The sequence below is a fragment of the Anoplophora glabripennis genome, unplaced genomic scaffold (genome assembly GCF_000390285.2).
Source record: "Anoplophora glabripennis isolate ALB-LARVAE unplaced genomic scaffold, Agla_2.0 scaffold1539, whole genome shotgun sequence".
NCBI classification, from domain to species: domain Eukaryota; kingdom Metazoa; phylum Arthropoda; class Insecta; order Coleoptera; family Cerambycidae; genus Anoplophora; species Anoplophora glabripennis.
The window spans coordinates 25,670-49,952 of record NW_019417614.1 but is presented as its reverse complement, the minus strand read 5'-3'; the positions used below and the strand labels follow the sequence as shown (position 1 = coordinate 49,952).

The following is a 24,283-nucleotide window of genomic DNA, read 5'->3' as shown; positions in this document are numbered from 1 at the left end:
TCTTGGTCTTAGAATCACGATCTGATTTATTAGTTGTACCTTCGAGGGCACCAATCCTCGCAGCACTGGATGTCGCGTCGCAGGGATACATCTTACCCCGTACGACAATGTCGGAGCAAGCTCTTTTGCTCCGAAAGTCTTGTAGAAACACTGATTCTACTTAAAAGTGGGTCTCTCGGGGGAGCCCTAAGAAGCAAGGACAACTTCTGTTAAATTTTGAGTATGCCGCCGCAATGCCGTGCGTACTATAGCTTTAGACTCGTAGGTCGGAAAGATAATGTCTCGTAGGCGTTTGACGAGGAAGGTTGCCTCGACGAGTGACCGCCTAGAGATTTGACGAGGAAAGTTGCCTCAGATTTGCAGATCTCGATAGAGTCTGAATGATAGGACTTGTAGGAGCCTATGTGTGTACCGCCGTTCCGAGGTGCGGGTCTCTCGATGGAGCCGGCACAATCGGAGACAGGGTCTTCGTCGGAGATGCTCAGTCTCGGACGGTATCGCAGGTCTCTAAAGGAGCCTAGAGTTTACCGCTATTTCGATGCAGGAGGCTATCGAACAGGGTCTTCACCTCAGGTTGGGCTACCTCGGACGGTACGCAGGTCTCTATAGGAGCCTGGAGTTTATCGTTGTCCGATGCAGGAGGCTATCGGACAGGATCTTCGTCGGAGATGGTCAGTCTCGGTCGGTATCGCAGGTCTCTAAAGGAGCCTGGTGTATCGCTGTTTCGATGCAGAGGGCTATCGAACAGGATCTTCGTCGGAGGTGGTCAGTCTCGGACGGTATATCTCGTGAAGCGAGTAGTGGTTGCTAAGCACTATAAATTGCCTCGTCAAGGTATGGCAGCCTTGATGGAAGCGTCGTGAAACGAGCCTGTGAGCTTGAGCTCCAAAAGTTCTTGAGTTTGATGCCAGGGTTTTCACAATCAAACCGTGGAAGATATGTTAAAAGATTTATTGAACAGAATTAACAGACAATAAGTGCTCTTAATTAACATATACAAGACATTTACCATAGAATATTATTTGTTACATATTGCTCTGTGTGGCTTCAGTCGCGTTATGCACTCCCACTAATGAACTGCAGATGTCGGAAGTAGACGTTCGATCGCTTTCCTCTGATCTCCATACTTTTGGCGTAACATTCGTGAATCGTCCGCCAAAATCTCCAGCAAGAAGCACCCTTCGTCGCCGTCGACGTCGGATCTAGTTCCCCGCTGGCCTCTCCGGATAGTTGATGTCGGCATCGGGGATTTTGGAGTTTTCTCCCATTTTGAGAAAACTCTACCCTCGGTCTCGGCTTAGGCTACTGATCATCGCATCCAACTGCCAGAGCGGTGAGACCCTCGGAAGACAGTGCTTTCGGCCCAAAGACGGGGAAACTGGAAAGTCTGGTGAAATTTTCCCCGTCTTCGTAAAAGGGCTTACGGAGGTCTTAATACTGCATGGATCTGGTTCAAAAGTGGACTGATGATGCACGGCACGAAGTAGTACCGTGGTTGGAGGGTTCGGCCGAGATCGCGCGGACACACCCTGCGGCAGCTAGGAAAACGTGGAATCCTATTATGGCTTAGCTGGCCGTTAGTAGTCGCACGATTCGGCTCAAATTTGGATATGATAACCACCTAGGGATACTCTAGTGTGGTTTTGAGGTTCGGCCGAGATCGAATGAGCAGAACGGCTAAAAACGCGGAAAACGTAAAATCCGCGTTTCCCGGTAAAACGGCGTTTTGGCTCATCCAATTCGGACGAAATAGGAGACATAATGCCAGCGACTTGAGGAGTGCTGCAGTAAATTTCGACACCGATCGCTAAATAAGTTTTTGAGTTATTGACGATAGCGTCCTTGGACCAATTCGAAAGATGAGTAAAAATAATGATGGTTGTTTCCAAATATCGCCCTGAAACGCGCCAGCGAATTTTGCACAAATTTTTTCTACTGAAACTCTTTCTTCTTTACTCAACGATTCCAAATTAATTAAATCTAACAATTTTTTTACTCTATCTACCGACATTAATGTTTCTGAGAATTCGAAACATTCAAACTTTGATACTTCTTCTGTCCTACGCTTAAAATTCTTTAACCTAATTTCCCTATCAGCAATATTTAATATTCTAACTGGAATATTATTATTATGCGGTCGCGCGATAATACCTGCCGAGTAAACACCTTCACCTTCCGGTAGCACAATGCATTCATTATTACTGTCTATAAAAAAGTATTTGACTATTTCACACCTGGACGGTATTATAGTGTAATTATCATAGTTGGAATAGAGATGATCTTTGTCTTCAAAAGTTTGATTGAAAAACGAAACTGAAAATTCTTCGTAATTTATTACAGCTTTGTATCTCGTAAGAAAATCAGATCCTAGTATGCCATATATTTCACTATTATTAGAATTGCTTACTACGTAGAATGTATGTTTTATAGTACTACTACCTAACGCAAATATAATATCAGCTGTTCCAAAAGCGGACGTTGCACTAGCAATACCTGTTATCTTTATTGTATTGTTCTTATTAATGTATTCGCCTTTACCTACGTTATCACTAAAAACTACTGAAATTGCTGCACCCGTATCTACCAAAAAATACAGTTCTTTGGACCCATATTTAATTTTTACAAAATTTAGTCCATTTAAATTTTAAACTACTGTCTCGTCTATCTTACGGAGAGGAACGAAAACATTTTCCCGCAGATTGTCCGACAGAATTACCATATGACTGGTCGGTATCGTCGCTATTGCTATTTTGCAAGTTATAGCCACCTCTCGTCTCAATTCCGCAGTAGTTTCTACGACCCCTATGAACTCGATTATGCGGACCAGACAATTACGTCCTTCGTTCGCTGATACTATTTCGGTTAAAGTTATTGTTACTACCCTACCAAATTCTACCTCTCGCACCTCTGTGGTTACTTCTATATTGACTACGTCTACTTTTAAATTGGAAAATATGTAACGCACTGCTACTTTTAGCAATCTCTTCATCTTGCGCAGCGCTTATGGCATCTTTTAACTTATCGTAATCCCTAGCGTTTACTATTAATTTGCCTCATCATTTTAGCTTTTATGTCCGCCACAAGAGCCTCGTTCGAAAGGTAAACATTTTGTAGTTTTAATTTAGCACTTGCTGGCAATCTTGTTTTAAGAACATACTTTATCAATAACTTTTTACTCTCATTACCGAATAAACTATCGTACATTTCTATTGCGTCTGTTAATTATAAAACCTAATCTCTAGTATTCGTCAATACTGGAATTATAGCTACAGCTGTTCTTAAATCAAATTTTGACATCTAACTGCACTAACTTAGATTTACAATCTGATTCTTTTGCTAAACTACTACAATTACCACTAGTTACATCTAAACTTTCTAACCTACGCTTTAGAATATCATCAATCACTACTATATACTTCTGCGTTGCTGCAATAATTGCATTTATTTTCTCGACATCCTCCGAAGTACCTGCTTTATTGCGAAATTCACTTATTTGCCTAATTACCCCGCTCTTAATTTTATCTAATTTACTAATATACTTTCTAGTTACCTCCAAACTACCTCTCCTTTCCGCATTGTCCTTTCCTAAATTACGGTTAAACACTCTGAGTTCCTCGTAGACGTCCTTGAAGTTGTCCGCTCTTGGCATGAAGCAACCTTTTCATTTCCGCAACGTCTCCAACACTTACCTCACTCACTTTTCTTTACACTCACTTTTCTTTACACTCACGCACTATTCACTAGGACGATGATATGCTTTGCAGCTCCTCGCTCCTTCGGACTTCCTCTCGAACTCTTCTGTCGATTCGCCTATTCAGTCGTGACCGACAACTTTTGAATATCAAGATTCCTCCAATACACATAATCGTTATGCACAAGCCAATGAACGCTAACACTCCCAGACTTTCCTGTACTGACAAGCTTGTACTTGTACTGGCCTGGACATTTTCTGTTTGTACGTTTGTTGTAGGTTTGTACTGTTTGCTTTGCGCCCATTTCGTACTAATTTTACTTCACTTTACTCATTTTATATTTTCCAAAGAAAACTCCATAGGGCTCTCAACTGCAGGAACGCCATGTGGTGAACTTAACTTTGTTCATCTATTTCATTAGGATGAGGAGCAGGATTGGAAATCATAAGGCACGTCTTCACTTGGAAAACAGTGGTTTATGAATGGTTTTATTTCCTATCTAATTGTTAATTACAATTATAATAATGTAGGACATGTCCTTGCCGACTTAGCAGATAATTCTACAATTGCAACCTACTTTCAACATCATAGGTTACCAATACAATCCATAACATACTTTTTGAAATATTTACTATTAATAATTTATAAACAAACTTGTCCTACTTATTACTACACTACAAGAATATTGAATGTTAATGAACGAGAGATTAAGTTAAGAAATTTTCGACCGAAAGTAGAGAGTATACCCAATTATGAAATATGTCACTACGACCGCAATAAAATACCCGTCAACCGTGTTGATAAGGTTTTGAATATGATAAATACAAAATCATTAACCACAGAGGAGCTTAATTCAATTGAAAAAATTTGCGCTATGGGATATTTTCCATTTAGATGGTGATCCCTTAACAGTGACAAATATTTATAAGATACAGATTACCTCATTCGCAAAAAGACGAAATACACAGGCAGGTAGGAAAAATCTTACAAGAAGGCATTATAGAAGAAGTTAGATCTAAGTGGTCTTCGCCTCTCTTAGTAGTCGGGAAAAAAGCCGATCATATTGGGGAGAAAAAGTATAGAGTTGTTGTCGATTATCGGTTATTAAATAAAGATGAAAAATTCCCATTGCCTAATATCACTGACATTTTGACCGTCAGGAGCTGTATATTTTTCTCATCTTGATTTAGCACAAGGATATTAACAATTAGAATTACATCCTGAAAGCCGACCAATTACTGCGTTTACATCGGATAGAGGTCAATTTCAAATGAAGAGATTAGCTATTAGTCCAATTAAACAAGCCTTTAAATCGAAATTTCGTCAACTTGGCTGAATTTTTTATATGAGTTAGTTTGAGGTATATTATAACAATAAGTGAGAGTAATTTTTTGTTCAACCCCCGGCCAAGGGTGAAAAAAGATAAAACAAAGGGGTTTTTCAAGATAACTCAAAAAGGGTAAAGCTAGAAAAAAAGTTTTTCATGAAAGTTGTAAAGCATACAATTCTACATAAAAATGGCCTCTTGATTTTTTTCTCGTACTATTAAAATTAACAGAGTTAGGGAGGCTAGAAGTTAAGGGAAGATTTCAGAAATTTAAAAAAATCATAACACAGAAAAATGAATGAATTTCGTAATTTTTTTTTCAATCTGCTCTAAAAAAATGTAACTTTTCTTTCCAGAGAAATAGACATATTTTCTAATTTTTAATAAGAAAGTTATAACAAAATCAAATTTTTAATCGTTAATTTTAATGATTTAACAAAATTAAAACAATGTGTTTTCTATACTATTCGATTGATTATTTAAAATAATGAAAAGTTGCCTTCGAATTTTTTTATTACTTTGGTTTCTTAGACAGCTACAAATTTATTTACCTTTTTATCTTCTGAATTTTATTTAGCTCCTACGACACTGCAAAGACAAAGACAAAAAAATCACGTTCGCTTTGTCGCACGCATTGGGGGCAGTATTATCAAACTCAGATGATAGGCCTGTTGCGTATGCATCTAGAAGTTTAAATAAAGCAGAAAAAAATTATAGTACGGTGCAAAAAGAGATGCTTGCGTTAGTTTGGTCCATGAAACACTTTAGGCCATACTTGTTCGGTAGAAAGTTCAAAGTTGTGACGGATCATAGGCCTCTAGTATACTTATTTAGTATGGCATCTGTCGAGCAGATTAACGAAATTTAGACTAGTTCTAGAAGAATACGACTTTTCTGTACATTATGTGAAAGGTTCAGATTATGTTACAGCGGATTCTTTATCTTGTGTTGTCAGTGAATCTAGTGAATTAAAAGAAATGAGTGAGAAAGAGAATGAAAGGATGAATGTTATGACACGGGCGCAAAGCAAACTCAAAAATAATTTAGAACATGAAACAAACAAAACCAATACATCGATAAGTAATAGGCTTGATCACCATATTGTCGTCGAAGTACTAAAACAACCATTAGAAACGGTAGAACTTCGTCTATTGTTAGAAACGGAATTTGCCGAGAAAGTTAAGAATAGTAAACAAGGTATACATCAGCATATAAATAACTGTATTTATGATAAAGGCTCTCAAATAATATATTACTAACCAGAAACACCGATCAGCGTTTGACTTAGGTAAATCGTTGAGGGATTTAGAAAAAATATGCGTAAGAAATACTATTTCAGAAGTATATATTATAAGAAATGAAGATATTACTGAATTTTTACGGCATTTGCATGAGTGTAAAGATATAGTAAAAATTTGAATATTAAATTTATTATAGTAAGGGATTTACAGCGTATAGACGATAAAGAATTAAGACAATTAATTCTAAACGATTTTCATACATTACCAACAGGAGGACATGCTGGAATAAATCGTATGTATAACAATATTAAAAGAAGATATTTTTTGCAAGGTCTGAAAAAGGATGTTGAGAAATTTGTCAAAAAGTGTGACGATTGTCAAAGAAGTAAACATTCAAAGCCTAATAAGGATCCCATGACAATAATTACAACAGCTACATCAGCTTTCCAAAAAATTTTTCTTGACCTAATGGGTCCTTTACCCACAGATATTGAGAAAAATAAATATATCTTAACAATACAATGTGACCTTACTAAATTTATAGAAGCATACCCAAGCTTTTGTAGAAAACTTTATATTAAGGTTTGGCATACCTCTTGAGGCAGTAACCGATTTAGGCTCAGAATATATGTCAAGTACGTTTCAACAAGCGTGTAAACGATTAAATATCGATCATTTAAAGTCAACAGCTTACCACCATCAAACGTTAGGAAGTCTTGAAAATTCGCATAAACATTTGGGTGCATATTTACGAATAATACTTGCGAAAGAGACAAATAATTGGAGTACGTGGATACTCTATTGGTGATTTTCGTACAACAACACAGTCCACACATCAACACTATATACACCCCATGAATTAGTATTTGGCACACCGGGTAGAATTCCATCAAACATTGAAAGTAGGATCGATCCTTTGTATAACTTTAATAATTACCCAGCAGAGTTAAAATTTCGATTACAAACAGCTTAGAATGATGCCAGGTCTAACTTATTAGTAGTAAAATCAAAACAAAAAAAAACATATGATACGAATTGTAAAAAAGTAGATTATAGAAAGGGAGATATAGTTTTGGTAAGTAATGAGAGTGCAATAAGTTGAACACTCTTTTTAAAGGTCCCTACAAAGTGTTAGAAGATAAAGGTTACAACATAGTTTTCGACATTGACAGTAAACATGTAGAAATACATAAGAATAGGGTTAAACGATATTACAGCTAAGTAGATAGGTAAACATATAAACATAAATAAAGGGTCCCTATTCAAACATATTGGTTAGAGTTTGATTCTAATAAAAAAAAATTAATGTCTTTATAATTTAGGTTATAGGAGGAATGATAGAACTAAAAACAATTACTTTCTTAATCAAAACTTTATTTTTTCCAAATTTGGTAAAAACCACAAACTTCTTTTAAGGGATGCTAAGTCCAACAGCATATAATAAGAATTCGCCAACTTTATTCAAATTTAACAATGAAAATAGTTTCCGAGATATTGGCTAATGAAGGTTAAATGCACACCATATTTTCAAATTTTATTACCTATTTATGGTGAAAAATGTTTGAATTTATTTTCACCATCCTTCAGAGAGCTAAAATTCAAGATCATTGCATTATTGATTATGTAGTGAAAATAAATGGTGTGCATTTAACTTTCCATCAGTCAATATCTCGCAAACGGTTGGTCTGTGAGATTTCAACCAAGTGTATCATTTTTGCTTAAAATTGATAAGGGAATAAACGCACTAATACGAAACGTCAATGTACAGGGTAGCAAAAAAATTTAGTCCAATTTAATTTAAGCGTACCCTTATAAGTGGCGTCCTCTACAAGCAGCGTCAAAAGCAATTACATATTTAAATATAGCATCCAAAAAAAAACCGTACCCTAAGTTTTATGCCAACATTCAAATATGTTCGAAAATTATTCCTAAATAATCGAAAAAATAAAAAACTTTAACATCCTCTATATCGAATAGCATTTGTGGACCCATGTTTATAGGGAAAAAAGTCTTATTTTGAGCTCAAAAACACGCCCCTAAATTCTTTGTAGTGAATTTTGAATGAACCTGTATATTACAGATTTTAAAATCGACATTTTGTAACAAATGTGAGGAACCAAAACTTCTATTTAACGGAAAAGTTAAGATTATACAAAACATTGCCTATTACTTCTGTGATGCTGGATACGAATTGAACACAAATGAATATGTAAAAGGCAGAAAATGCACTAAAGCTACAAAATGGGAAGGTTTTTATGAACCCTACTGTAAAAGTAAGTATGCAATTCAAATAGTGATTCTATGTAATTTACTAACTATACGGGATGTATTTGAGAGTGTGGTTCTAATTTTAAGAGCTACCTATTTATATTAAAATGAAACAATACAGGGTAATTCACAACTTTCCAAAAAAATTTGGGAATAGATGCGATATGAAAAATGGAGTCAATATCGTAAAAAAAAATTGTAAAATCCTTATAGTTTCCAAGAAAAAAATTGTAGTACTTGCCACCATTACATCGCTGGACAACTGTAATCTCTAGAGTCATTCGCGTTGTGCGCCTTACGCAATGCGCGTGAAAAGCCACGTGACCCAGCGAGTCTGAATACTGATTAGTATTAACGTCATTGCGATAGTATTTATAATAGTTTTTTAGTAGTTATTGTCAAAAATGGCTTACGTGTATAGCAACTTGGAGTTGATGGATATCGTCTTAATTTATGGTGTTAGTTCGTAGAAACTGTGTAAGACAGGTCCAAATGTGTTTACACGTCGTTAGACAAAATTTTGAATAGTTTGTGACATTTTAATTCTTTCATGAAACATACAAATAACTTTATACCTAAGTATTTTGAGTTGCCTATTTGAATATCGTATAGCGATTCGGAAAGTGAAAGAAATCACCAAATTTATTCGTCCTCCTCACGCCTAGTTCACCGTTCATAGGCGCAGTAAAATTTACAAAAACCACGAGATAAAAAGGTGTCCTAAACAAAGCAGGTATCTTTAAGTTTTAAAATAGCTTGTCTCGTCTTTTCTATCATATTATCGTATCGTCAATATATTTTATTTATATAACTCATTATTAATTTATTATTTACCTAATTCCCTCCCGTGAGTGTTGATCATGTTTCCATTAGAGGATTGGTATCCCGGAAATTATAGGTTATTATTTTCTTTTCTGTTGGTATCTTTTTGTTTCCCTCCAAGACTTTTTTAAAATAGTTTTGAGACTTTGGAAAAAAAACAGTCAGGTTTCTTGCTTTTCAAGTGTGCACGACTAAGTGGCCAAGCTCTTTTGTGAAAGTTAGAATCACCCTAATTTGTGATTTAAAGTGGTTTTGGCAAAGATTTATACTTTTATTGGAGTTATTTGGTATTAAAAGTATAGCCTTTTGGGGATTTTGTGTCGTCATCATCACTTGTCCAGCACCTGGAAAATAATTTTCCACGGTAGAGGTTTTCTCTCTATAGTGTGTCACCATCTACACCGTTTTACCATCTCCTGATAATCAGAAAACCCTCTACAAAGGAGGTATGTATCTTATAACAATTATTGTTAACCTTTCATTCATGTGCTGGGGCGTTAGTTAATGCATTTTTGTATATCTAGGTTTTTTTTGTGGGACTACTTTTTCCCCACCAAGGTTACTCCTACCACACGTGTCAGAATAGGATTACGTAACCTCCCTTGACGGCCTAAGATCTTACCAACCCTTGACAGTTTTAGTGGGCTGTTTCCACCCGCTGTCTTCCGCCACGTGGAAGAATACTTACCTTTCACCACTCAAGTTGGATACCATTCACCCTTACTCAACTAGATCCCTCTGGAACCTACGCTCTTGGTGTTTGCCAGATATGTGGTGTCAAATTATCGTTATTACTATTATTATTATTTTTATTTAAATTATTATTAACTGGTACTTATCATCCATCATATTTAATACTAGTACCCTTGTGAGGTATTATCTAAGTACCACCCCTAGTTGTGAGGAAAACAATAAACTTTAGTCTTAAGTATTACTCAAATTTACGTTTTGTGTAGGTTAAGCCAATTTATTTATTTTCTTCTCTTAAATTACTAAACTAACATTAAATAGTCAACTACTCGTAAAATTAAATTAAATAATATTTCTTACAACTTGTTACCCCATGTAAACCAGGTCGTGGATATCTATTGATTGGTATAATAATATGTTAATTGATATTCTGTTGATTAATGTTTGTAAGGTTATTATCGTAGATAGTAGTTATTCAAAATTTTCTTTAATATATTGTTTCGTCACAAATAAAAATCTCTTGAATATTTCCTTCCACTCTGATTCTAAGAGAACAATCCCAAAAGAATAGAAAAAAATTGTTACTTAATCAGTTAGATTTGGGAACTCTTTTGTGGTTTTCGAGTTCCCAGGTGAAGCGAAAAAGGGCAGTTAAATCAAATCACATGGCGCCCTATTTCAAAATATTCTAATTAGTTGGCCTTGAAACCTGGAAAAGGCACTGCCTCCTTGATTTGTTTTTTTTTTTATTTATTTAATTAAATTGGAAATAGCTAGCCAGGGCATATGGCGTGCACATAATATCACCCGGTATCTTTAGTTAGTACTTTTTATCATTTATTAACTCCCTGAGATTTCGGCAAGTTATAAGTTGTTGTCAGGTATGTCAAATTATTTTATTAAGTAAAACCACAAATTGATTTCACTAATTATTAACAACAATAGCGGCAAAAGCAGTTGCATTTACTGATATGAAGTAGGTGTTATAAAATTCTATTTACCTATTTCTTTCCTTGCGAAATTCTTTCAAGGTTTTGTCCGTTTTTTATTACACTTCGCCTTGGTTTTACAGTGGACCAATTTCCAGTGCCGTGCAGAAGTGTATTTTTAAATCATTTTCGAACTGCCCTTTTTGTTTTTTTTACAAAAGTGTATTTGTAAGGGTCCCCTGTACATCCAATTTTTTTTTATGAGTTCTGAATCACCCTGTATGTAATATATTTGAAGAAAAGTTGACAATATTTTTAAAATATTCGTCTTTTCCGGTAGGGGTCCTGAACAAGATTTATAAAAAAAATATATCTTAGGTCCTTAATCATGAAAAAATCATCGGCTTTTATTGACACATTAAAATAATCATTATATGTAGCAAAAATGTTTCAAATTGTCATTAACACAGAATCGTGCTCGACGTATATGTAAGATTCAATACACGACGTTAGTAATGTTTCTTGATAGCGAACTGTTTTTACTATAGCTCAGTTCTTTTACTTAATTCTTCAACCATCTGAACCTGTTCTATATACCAAATTGAAATCGTGTCGAGTTAGGTCTTGTGATCGGGTGCACTATAAAACGGTACCGTTGAGTCAGATCGACCTACCAAAAAATTTTGTAGCTCACGTCGGAAGTGTAGTGAATCATCATCATACGAAAACCAAATAGCCTGTGATATATTTCTCAAAAGGATATTTCGAAAAAATCCTGGGTCCGAATTCATAATCCATCGAAAATCCAGGTGACGGGACTGTACAGACACTGCTGCCAAGTCTTCTAGCTAAGCCCACAGCCAGAGATCGCACCTCATACAATCAAACTTGACAACTCCTCGGTTTCGCTTTCCGTCGGTTTACTAATTAACGTAATCTCAATTCTCCTTATCCCTAATGTATTTCCCACGCTGGGCATACGATATTTAAGTGTAATGAAAATTACACTACGAATTATTGTGTTGTCTCCGCAATAATAATTGCAGAGTGCTATTTGTTGGAACCGTGCCCTAACAACTGATCACCTGGTGTTCCTTGATAGTGAAGTAAAAAAATAAAAGCAAAATATTCTATTTCGACGAACGTTGCTTCATCGTTGAAGATTCGAACACCAAAGCAAAATAAAGCTGAAAATGTTCCGTTACCATGCACGATGCTTCCCCGTTGAAATTCCGGACCCAGCTGACTCGAATATCGCACGCGCACCGGTACCCTTGGTAGGCAAAAATGACTTCGGATGGGGCGGGATCGAGCGGAACTTTTGCTCCTTACCCACGACATCTCTGTAGAACTCCACGTCTGGTAGAGATAAGCACTTTGCCCATTTCACACTATACAGCGTGGAAAGTTTAACTGGAACAAATTCTGTAATTTAATAAATAAAGGTTTGGGGCAAAATTCCTGAAACATGTCAATTTTTATTTTCAATGGGTATATTACAAACAGGTTTGTTAATTTTTTTAATTATGTTTTTATATAATGTTTTAGTTACTTTTCATAAAAATAGAGAAATGTTTACTGAAACTACTTTAGTGCAAACAATTTTCAAAGTGACCTCCACAATGTTGCTGACAATAACCTAATCGATAATAAAAAGCATTCTGAACATTTTGTGACACTTCCGGCGTTACTCGCCTAATGTCATCCCTGATTCTTTGTTGAAGCTCCATGTCGTATTAGATATAGTTGGGGGTTGCTGTAACCCCCCACATAATTAACAAATCTTTAGTAAAATCACGTCTCAAAAACACCCCCATTTCTTTTGTCGGCCCATGTTATTTTTATACTATAGTGTTAAGTTATTTTTGTTACTAAACTACTTACCTATTTTTGCTGTGTTGCCGTTATAAATAATACCATTTTGTTGCCTACAGATGAATCAATTTATAATCAATGTATTGTAATTATTAAATTATTATTGATCGTTTTTAGAAAAATCTTGTGGATATCCCGGTACAGTGAAAAATGGTTATCAAATAGGAAATGGTTACTCCTTTCAAGATAGAATCAGATACAATTGCTATAATGGTTTTAGAATGATTGGAAATAGTACAATTATTTGTGGAAAAGATGGCATTTGGTTTCCAAAGAAGCCTCAATGTGTGGGTAATTATGTTTTATGTTATATTGTATATACACGGTGTCCCATTTTAAATAACGCATTGCAATATTCTTAGGGAAGCACTTTCAAAAAAAACTTTTTAGACAAAAGTTGTAGAGTTCTGAGGGGGACATTCGATGGTGACCTTGACCTTGACACAAAGGTCAACCGTAGAGGTCATTTGAACATCAATTTGGATTTTTATATATGATAGACGTATTTCTGACATCGAAAATTGATAGAGCGGAAAATTTTATGTTCAGATATGTCTATGTTATGGGTTAAAGTGGGTCTAAAGGGTTATTTTATAGTCAAATATGATTCTGAATACGATTTTGCTCATTTGATCAAAATTTTACAAGAGGCCCAAAAACTTCCAATCCTGTCAGATTAAAAATAGTTGTCATTATTGTCCGAAAGAGGAAAAAGTTATGAACGGATATTATCACCATACATCAATTTTGTAGGAGTTGTAGGTTTTAAAAAACACTCTGTATAAACCAAAATGTGTAGATTGAACGCAAAAGATCACGCTCCAAAAATAATCAAAATCGATTAATACGTATTCGAGTTATTTACAAAATTCAAAAAATTTTCACTAACTTTGAGGCCATCTAGCGGCCAAACGAAGCGAAGGTGAATTAGCCTAAATCTGCCTATTTTAAGTCCACGAATCTGTGCTCTTTCGTTGTACAAGTTCTTCTGGGACACCCTGTATACCGTCAATGCGATATACAAGATATTTTAGAAATTTTCTCTGTACTGTCTCAATCGATGAATATCATAAAAAGGGTTCCAAACGAGCGAGCAGTATTCAAACTTGGATCCCACATACGCAAAAAACAAGGTTTTTAAAACCTTAATATCATGGAAATCTCGACCTTGTCTGATTATGAATCCAAGTGCTTTCGTAGAAGCAGATAAGGTGTGCTCTATGTGGGACGTAAAGCTTAATTCTGAATCAAAATGGTCTCCCAAGTCTCTAGTAGCATCACAGCGAGCCAGCACATGCGAATCGATTACATAATTCAACAAAATTTTATTACGTTTACGAGTAAGCGACATCGTTATGCATTTATTGTTGTTAAGAAAAAGTTTGTTCAAAGTACACCGTCGGACCACATTGTTTAGCTGCAGCTGAAGCTTTACACAATCATCAACCGATTTAACAGCATTGAACAATTTCAAATCATCTGCAAAGAACAATTTTTCACAATCAATTACTCTATTAAAATCATTAACAAACAGAGAAAAAAGAACAGTTTCATTTTACATTAAGAACATAATTATAATATTTATGTACGTTATAAAACATGGATTATAACATGGTTATAAAACATCATTTATACTTTACATAAATAATTTCCCAATCTTTTCCTAAATAAAAATGCAAAAATAATTTCACTTATAATTTTTAATGAAATCAATGACTTTTCTCATGATTTTTTGTATTTTTAAGCTATTCCAATAGATTCCTTTCGTAACGTAGTATCAAAAAAATGATCGATTTATCGTATATAGTTTCCAAGAAAACTTTTATTCTAGTTGAGCCATCGATTTTGAAGAGCGAGAACGAGTTTTTTCAAACGTGATGCTTGCCGTCGTTCGCTTCCCCCACCCTTCCGCTGCACCTCGCCGAAAAATCAAGCGGCCCACTGACTTTTGACAATATTTCTTATGCACTTAACATACTTCCACAATTAAAATATTTTTATCTGGGAAAGTACTCGGGTTACCGGTTATTTTTTTGCCGCTACCAACCTAATTTGTTTAACAATAGGCCGTCAACTTTGACAGTCTGTTAACTCCGTTGTTTTTCAACGAATCTTGCCGATTTTTTTTTTAACTTAAAGCTCTTTTCATAAGCTTTCCGAATATGTAATAATATATAACTATATCATGCGCGTGCGTCGTATATTTCATTTTGCAACTAAGGCTAAAAAAAAACTTTCCAGGTTGCAAATTTGGAATTAAAAATAATGATAGATTTCAATGTATTATTATGAAATCTACCATGAAAAAAATCAGTGCGATTGTAGAAGATGCTCGGGATCGTCCAGACTAATTACTAGTTAATTTGTTTATAAGACCATTACTTGTAAACTATTCAACTTACCGATTCCAGACTTCGTGTGAGTTATTAGACAGTGATAAGGAATGAGAGGATGCGATGCCAAAACGTTCTGGTAATAATAACGCAGTTTATAAATGTTTAATTCAAAAGTCATAAATAAACTTCTTCTGTTTATAACTTTTGATTTAATCACTATTTTTTTTTGAGGCTCGAGGGCTAGTTTTGTAGGTCTTTTGAAGACGAAAAAAAAAGTGCTTTACTGTTTTCTTGTGGAAATGAACGAAAAAAAGTTATAAGCGAAAAACGTGAATCTACGTAAAAATTATACAATTAACCAGTATAACAATCTTCCCCCCATTTTTATGACTGTGGAAACTAATATGTTATTGTACATAATATTTAGCATCTATAAATTCAGCTTGCCAAAACAAAAAGTCGCGTCCAACTCTATATTTCTTAGCCTATAAATACTCGGCATTCAGTCGGTGAGTGGATGGGTAAATAAACTAAAATTAGAGCGCCACTAGTTTTCTTCTCCACGCCCACGGCATAAAACTAGAAAGCCTCACGATATCATGAAGTCCACTTCGAGCAATATATTCAATTAAGTTTCTTAGAATCAATAAAAAAATTATATAAAAAAAGAAATAAATAAGAAAAGTACTTACAAATTTATTTTATCAATAGCGAAGTTAATTAAAGAAGACAATTAAAGTAGGTGATTTAGAACATGATTTTTTTTATTATTCCCACTAGAACTATGGTGTGCATTTATTTATGCATTTATGTTATCAAAATCAGTCTTATGACTTCCCACCGTACATAGGATTTACAGAAATATACTTAAATAGTAATCTTACTGAAGGATTTGTAATAAATGCCAATAAATAAGAACACTCTCATATGTTATGATTAGTATCTGGAATGCAATTAATTATAAAATATATACGGGGTGTTTGTAAATAAGTGCGAAATATTTCAGGAGGTGGTTGCCCAAGAGTAGATATAATAGGCGGGTTCTGCGCCACTTTTTCTGCGCCACACTAAATGACGTCACGAACTCGATGGCCAGTGTCCATCGCTCCTTCAGCGGCTTTTTGTGGGCATTGTCGTTGTGCAAGAGATGCGTGGGTGTTGGCATGCAAGAAGTGTCATGGCGGCATGGAAGTGACGTCACATGGCCAGTTGGTGGTAAATTTAAAATTCAATCGCGATAAGGGGAGGCCAATGACCTCCAAACAGCATTGCGTCATTCTTATCCGGTATTGCATCATTCGAGGTCAAGGTTCAGACCTGTTTTCTACAGGTTCTGACCTGTTTTCTACTGGTTCAGACTTGTTTTCTACAAGTTCTAACTTGTTTTCTACTGACAGACTTGTTTTTTTCCTGCCTCAGACCTGTTTTCTACAAGTCCAGACTTGTTTTCTACTGGTTCCAACCTGTTTTCCACAGGTTCAGACTTGCTTTCTAGTATAAACTGTAACCTAATATATTATTTCCTTTATAATTGTAGTGTTACCAAAAATTCAAAATTCAAATTCAATTCAAACATAGCATGAGCCTCTTTAGCTAAGTGGTAGAGCACTGGAAACCGGAGGTCGTGAGTTCAAATTTCACAGGAGGCAATTACATTTCTATCAAAAATGTCAGGTCTGCGATTCGAACCCACGCTCCCTTTAGGGAACCAAGGCTTAAACAAGACGCCTTAACCACTCGGCCAACCTGACTCGATAGGTATATGGAAAAGAAACGAGAAAAAAATTTTTATATCTATTTATTGGCATAAAGTAGGTGTAATACATGATGTATATGGGATAGTTATTTAACATCATATTCGAACTGTTGCTGAAAGTTCTTTATAACATAAAGTACAAAATTTTATATGCATTCCACAAATCCAGCAGACTTCCACATGGGCGCAAGGTAGAAAAATAACGTTTCGTTCTCGCTTTCGACATATTCGGCAAACCTTTTCAGGCGGTCCCCAGCATTCAACCTCAGGAACGAAATATGGCATTACTTCGATTGGCTTCCTACCAAACATTACGCTCTCTTTAAAAGCACCTATTGCTACACTTGACTATGATATACTGAAGAATAATTGGACATCTAATGATTAAATTTATAGAACAAAAGTTGTGTTTTTAATCCCTTTGTTTCCTGATAGCAACTTGAATATTATACAATGGAGGTGGTAGGGTTGTAATTCTTGAAGGAGCTGCGCTACTGAACCGTATGTTGTTGATACCAGTCAATCTGGAGGACTGCGGTAAAAATGTGGAGTTTATGCTGTTTTCGCTACATTAACCATAATACTTTTGAATGATTTTTGCAATACTCTTCAGTATTAATACAATTGTAGCGACTGTTATAAAGTAAATAAGTCCAGAAATTGTATTCAAATCTGTTGTCGTATTTTCAGACGCTACGATGAGTGCGTCTGCGTATACATCTTCATAATCGGAGCAGTTTAAAATAGGTAATGACCTCCAGGTATCAAAATCTCCAATTGACTTATTTTGAAACGTTATTCTCAACTTGTAGAATTTAGAATGTTCCGGAACTGACGCCCCGAAGACCCTCAGCTTTCCACCATTAACTATATTACGTCTCATCTGAATTAACGTATGTGGACATGTATCATTCTCGCTAACATTTCTGTAGCATACATACATTTCGTGTACGTTGTGTATATCATGTACGTACAACACATTTTGTAGTACTGCAGTTAAAATTATGAAATTGGAACGTAAAACGACCATTGTTGTTAAGCAACAGACCACTGTCTATAAACGAATGAGGTACATAATGATTTGTAAAGTCTTATAACTGGTTTTTCTTATTCATGAAAGGTAGAGGGAGAGAGGAAATAAAACAAACAAGGACAAGTAAACATATATTAAGCATATTAAAATATAATAAATATAATATTATAACGTAATTGGTACAATTCTTGTAGATGTAGGTCCATTCTTCGCTACGGAAAATCGATGAGGATTCGTAAATACACCATCCCATTTGTCTTGAATGTTCATTTTTTGAAACTGTTTAGCCATTTTACACTGGTTGTCGTAGTGTGTTATTTCGGATTTTAGTTGGCGAATTTTTTCAAGATGTTTATCTAATAATGGCTTGAGAATTTTAGAAGTCGTTTCAATTCTTCTCTTGAATCTATCTCTATCCGCAGCAAAAAATTCCCAGTATCTACGCCGAGCTGCAGTAGATGCAAAAGTCCACGTTTTCATTAGATGCACTTTATTTTTAGATTCGTTGAAAGTAACTGTTTTCTTCTTCATTGCGGCAATAGGTTGTATACCCAAAGGAAAAGATCTTCGCAGTTCCGCCTGCTGCATCTGACTGTTTTATTTGGATTCATATGATATGAACAACGGAGTACATCTACTTGGAAACGTGGTGGGGGGTTATCCCAGTAATTTTCACATTTTTCAACGTTTACCACATTGGGTAAGTGCTGCCAGCTGGAGGGAACCAATTGCGGTAGTATTTTCTCTAAATAATCCCGCTGTTCACGTCCTTTCACATAAATTATATCGGTACACAGCAAATGATCTTCAAGTATAGCGTTCAGCGCACTATATTCTACGTCTCCAGATGAATAGCGGATGCCGTGGATATTTCGTTCCGTATATTTTACTTGCTTCTGATTCAGTCGAGATAATCTATGGAAACTTGTAGGCGGTTTAATCAAATAATGGCTCACTTGGCGTGCATCCTGAATCGTGATTTCCTTAGGATAAAATTCATAACCTCCATCGGTACTCAGTAACATAAAGCCCTGGATGTCTAGCGCCACAACCTTCATCTCAGACGATTATCAAACGACTAATTAACAATTACTTAGATTTATTTTTTAAGCTAGATTTTTTACGATTTCGCTAAGTGGGAGGTGTTCCATGATACAATCATGTACAATTATGCAATAGGCACTGGTATTATCAGGAAAACCTTGTGCTGCTTCAATATCCAATCTTACGTCCACGGTAGATGATTTTATGCTTTCATCCCGCCTCGAGCAATCGATGACGAAAAGAGCGTGATTCCTAAAGGTGAGGTAATCTAGTAAAGATTTCTTCTGCAGCGTATTCGAGTAACTTGGATAAAACTCGGTGTAGTTGTAGTGAGCTTCAGCGTAGTCGTTATTTGCAAAATTTAATCGCATCCTCTCGTTAGGGAAACTCTCGCCGTTTAGCGTTAATCTAATGTTGGTAATATCAATGTTATCAAAGTGTGTAGGATCTTCCGTGAATTTGTTTTGTTTGGCTGTCTGGAAACCGACAATGACGTATCTAGGGCTTTCGATCGCAGAAGTAGTCTTAACGGCCCAAATTTCTTTTGTAGCGCCAGGCGTGAGCGCAGGTAGCATATGCAAATCCCATTGTCTATACGGTATCAATATGGGCGTATCAGCTTTGATGGCTTTTAGTAAGCTAAGTTTTATTTCGTCGTTAGGGTATAGCCGTTTAATTTTAACCTCAATATTTTGAATATCCAGAGTCACTGTGGTTTTATCGGTAGCCACCTTCTCCTTAACCAAGAAACAATTGGAATCGTTACTGGCTCTTATCAATTTGATACATTGCTTGCTACACGTTACCATGCGGTAGTCATTGAAAAGATTGAAGATATGCTTCAACGGGACGAGGAAATTAAAAGTTCCATCGGCGTTTAGAGTTGGTGCATCAGGATAATTCCATCCGGCTATAGATAAGTGTTTGGAATCCTCATCGGAATAACACAAGTATCCGCGAACGGTGCTCACTAGACCAACTTCACGTATACTTTCCAGTTCTTTGGCGTTTATTTCGTATGTGGCTGACGAAAACATAAAGGCCACTGCGTTGTTTACGAACGATACGCCTCCATTACCAACCTTTGTAATCTTCCCGCTGATAAGTATCTGACCGTCGTAAGTAGCATCGAAAACATCGGCTTGATTGATGATGATTTCAATGACGTCGTTGTTTCTGAAGGACTTTACGTATGGATAATACGTTCGCCATTCCACCTTTTGTATGGATTCGTCCATTGAGGGACGGCGAAAAAGATCGAACGTTTGATGCGATGACATTATAACCCAGAGATTTTAGGAACAAGGTGTTCGTTAGAGACAGAGGCTTAGTGAATGCAACCTTATCGTGAGAGGAGTACCGCGATACTGACGCGTACCTCGATAGCGGCTCCTTTATATGATCAGGTCGAGAGTTGTTGAAAACTAGCATTATTCAAGTTTCTTAATCTCCAATCGAATGATGATTTCTTCACCTCTGAAATTAACGGGTTCGAAATTCTGGTCCAACACGTCGATTGTAAGCGTGCTTATTTCAGTTCTATTTATCGGTAGATAGATGAGGTGATTTGGTTCTTCGTCGATGGCAAATCCTGGGCCGACCCTTACAGGAAACTCGAATATAGTATGTGACGGTCTATCGTTGTAGAAGGCTCCCGAAGTAATGTTACAATCCAGGTGGATGGTGTGTACTTTTATAATATCCACCGGTAAATCCGATTTGTGTAGGTTCTCGGATTCTAGGTATTTGTTTGTAAATCCCAACGTCTTACCGAAACTGTCTTCGGGTTCAAAGTCTACAGCGTATTTATCGCTGTATATTTCACACCTTAGAGTGTTATTGTTAGGTTTTAGAGAAAATATCTGGTCAGCGATGGGTCTTTGTCGATCTTTAATTCCTTTCTAATATGATTTTCAATGTCTATAACGACTTTCTTGTTTTTGTTTTTTTTGTTGCTCTCATACAAGTAAAACTTTTGATGGGCTTCGATGTTGGGTATGCTGTTGTACGAGTAAAAACAAAGAAGAGCCAAGCCGTAATTGAGTTGTGGATCCAAACGTATGATTGGGTTAAAATAGAGTGATAGCGTGGACGTATGACTCTTTAGCGCCACTATTGTAGACATGACTGACAAATTTCATCTGGTATGGTTGCTTTTATAGAGAAACTGTAGACATAGATGTCCGCAATTTATTTGATCATAATTTTGATAACGATCTACGTTATAGATTATGTTCACGTCGCTGGCTCCCAAGTATCGAACCAGTTTCTTAGGTGGTTTCAAATGGCCGAAACTGTCAAAGTACTCTACATCATTACCGTTTTTCTTATAAGCTACCCAGTGAGTGCCTCTATTCTTATTCAAGTCTAAATTTAAAATGGCACTTTCTCGCAACCGCGGACCTGTAGTTGGTAAGGCGTCTCGCATGAAAACGCCTCGAAAAAATGGAATTCGTAGTCGTTTTGCGTATCTAATCAGGTCCCCGTCAGACAGTGGTTTATTGGGTAGCTTTATTGGCAGTTTTTTTGTTTTTTCAAGAATAAACCGTAGCCACCGTGTCGATTCTTTCTCAAATAGAGGCCGGATCCTTTAGTCCCGATAGCTTCCATGGCTTCGTTGTGTCGACGCTCCTCCATGAGTTTTTTTGCTCCATTTTTAGCATCGATTACGGTCTTCGCAACAGCCCCCGCGCCCCCCGCTAGCGATCCGAGGGCTCCGAGGGCACCGAAGCCTCCAGAGTGTTCTCCGGCGGGGAGCAGTATGATTCTTGGTATGCGAATATTTTTCTTACCACCAACCCTTTTAACTGCTATTCTTGCCGCTTTTAAAGCCGATAGAGCAGTTTTTCTCAATGAACTACTAGGCTGCTGTTTTTTTAAACTGTTTGCGATTTTTAATACAACGTCTCTGCGGAACGATGCGGGTTGACGACGTCGTCGTTGTCCACTCTTTTTCAAACCCATTCCGAGATTACGTTTCGCCTTCATAGCCGTAGTTACGAACCAAGCGGCTGCTTTTTCTCCTAGTTTTGCGTCTTTAGATTTAACGCGTTCCCAAGCTCTATTCTCCAACACCCAATCGGCTTTATGTCTATCTTCTACAGACTTATTTCGAGCGTATGCTATATCGTGGTCACGGCAAGCGGAATCCAAAGGATTTATGCCCTTTTGACCTTTGGCTAAGCGTTTCTCAAGTTTTGTTCCTAATGAAGAGAAAAAACGTAGTTAAATTTATTATTAATATTATTTACTCTAGTTACCTGGTCCGCAGAATTGATATCCACCTGGAATATGTAATTCAAATGGTAGTTTATCTATTAGCGAATTTAACACACCTTCACCGTATCGCAGCGGCATTAGAAATGATGTAAGCCGATAGAGACACTTGTATTTATAGGAAGTAGCTTGACGGACGACTTCAAACCATGAAGGTAGTTCAACAAGAGCGGACGCTACCAATAGAAAACTTGGATTTTGATGAAAATCCTGCTATTGTAAGCAGACATGGTTCGTTGCTGCCGAATTCGTTTAGATGTGTCGTATGTGGTCCCAGTGGTTGCGGGAAGACCAACGTAATATTATCGCTTCTATTTCATCCGAATGGTGCCAAATTTGAAAACGTCTACGTCTACTCAAAGTCCCTATACCAGCCTAAATATCAGCTGTTGCGAGACGTCTTGAGTAAAGTGAAAGAAATTGGGTACTTTCCATATGGGGCTAGTGACGAAATAATTAGTCCAACAGACGCTCGGTACAATTCCATATTCATATTCGACGATGTGGCGTGCGATAAACAGGAAAAGATACGTGAATACTACTCCATGTGTAGACACAAGAATATCGACGCGGCCTACCTATGTCAGACATATTCCAAGATACCGAAACAACTTATTCGAGATAATTGCAACTTAATAGTTCTTTTTAAGCAAGATGAAGTAAATCTGAAACATGTCTACGAGGAACACGTGTCCCCCGACATGACTTTCGATCAATTTAAGAAATGCTGCTCAGAATGTTGGGTTGATAAATACGGAACCATGGTTATTGTGAAGGATTTCAACCTACAAGATGGTCGATATCGTAAAGGATTCGATAAATATATAAGGATGTAACTAACGAACGCTATCATTAATCGCAATGAATCCAACGGCTTGAAGACGTCATCACCAAGACGGCGCGAAAGAAAAAAATCAACGAGCTCGCAAAATCAATCAAGCGAAAGTACTTGGCTTTAAAGCTAGGTAAAACGGAGGAAGATGAGGCGCTGCAAAAACACTTTAAACCATTTTTTACACCGTTAAAAGAAATAGCCAGCACATCACACAAGTTGAACGAAAAAATTGTCAAGTTCCCCATCATTAAGAAAGAGGAGAAAAAAGAAAAGGTAGAAGAAGAAAAGCCGTCTACATTCAACCAAACAACCTTTTTACCGTTGGAAGACATAGCATCGTCATCTAGACTTGATGATCATTGAGGCTTATTGTCTCACACCAATAAGTTAACTTACAATACAAAGCCGATGGAATATATTTACTGGGATGATCCCAATGAACTTGTCGATCGTTTAAGGCTGCTGGTAGCATCTAAAAACGCTGGACAAGGAAATTTAAGCAATTATCGAGGAGTTAAAGGGGGCTAGAATAATATCTTAAGTTGTTACATCGTACGCGAAACTGGATAACCTTCACGCAAAACTGAATAACCGTCACGCGAAACTTTACGTCACGTCGTCACGTTTTACGTCACGCATATCCTCCTTAGATCAAATACTATAAAGTTGTTTACCAAACGATTTTTCATCATTCTACACGATGTCTCGATAAATTCGGACGTAGCTCTCATCGTCATCGCGATTTCAACGAGCGTCATATACCTCATGCAATTGGGTTTTCGTTTACTCCCGATGGAAATATTGACCTTCGTAACTTGAGAATATGTAATGTGAGTTCGCCTCTTGAAGATAATGACGTAGTTAATAAAAAAACATTATCAGAAATCGTTAATGATGAGATGTTGAAACTACACAAAGAAATAATTAAAGTATTTGACAATAAATTAAGTTTATTAAGTAATTCTTTAAAAAATGAACTTGACGACTTGTAGAAAAAAATTGTACACACTGTTGCTGTAAAATTACAAAAAGATGTTACAAAATTGCAAAATGACAATCAAGCGAAACTTGGTAAACATAAAGAATACATTATGAAGGAATTTAAAGACATCGAGAAGAAGTATAGTGCTCTGGAAGAACGTATGCATATAGTAGAGAA

The 24,283-nt window shown here is 36.4% G+C and overlaps 1 protein-coding gene across 1 annotated transcript; it reads left to right on the top strand.

The window, feature by feature from the left end:
* Nucleotides 1-402: 402 nt before the first annotated feature.
* On the top strand, nt 403-17,823 carry LOC111692428 (C4b-binding protein-like). Its single transcript, XM_023456437.1, has 5 exons — nt 403-494; nt 545-671; nt 8,341-8,533; nt 12,962-13,131; nt 17,749-17,823. The coding sequence occupies exons 1-5, from the start codon at nt 403-405 to the stop codon at nt 17,821-17,823; spliced, it is 657 nt and encodes a 218-aa protein (XP_023312205.1).
* Nucleotides 17,824-24,283: the final 6,460 nt, after the last annotated feature.

Excerpts from the sequence above, each read along its gene's own strand:
- LOC111692428 (XM_023456437.1), top strand. The coding sequence starts at position 403 with ATGTGTGTACCGCCGTTCCGAGGTGCGGGTCTCTCGATGGAGCCGGCA. Across the intron at positions 672-8,340 it reads CAGGATCTTCGTCGGAGATG|ATTTTAAAATCGACATTTTG; the intron begins GTCAGTCTCGGT and ends TGTATATTACAG. Across the intron at positions 13,132-17,748 it reads TTCCAAAGAAGCCTCAATGT|AATTTAGAATGTTCCGGAAC; the intron begins GTGGGTAATTAT and ends CTCAACTTGTAG.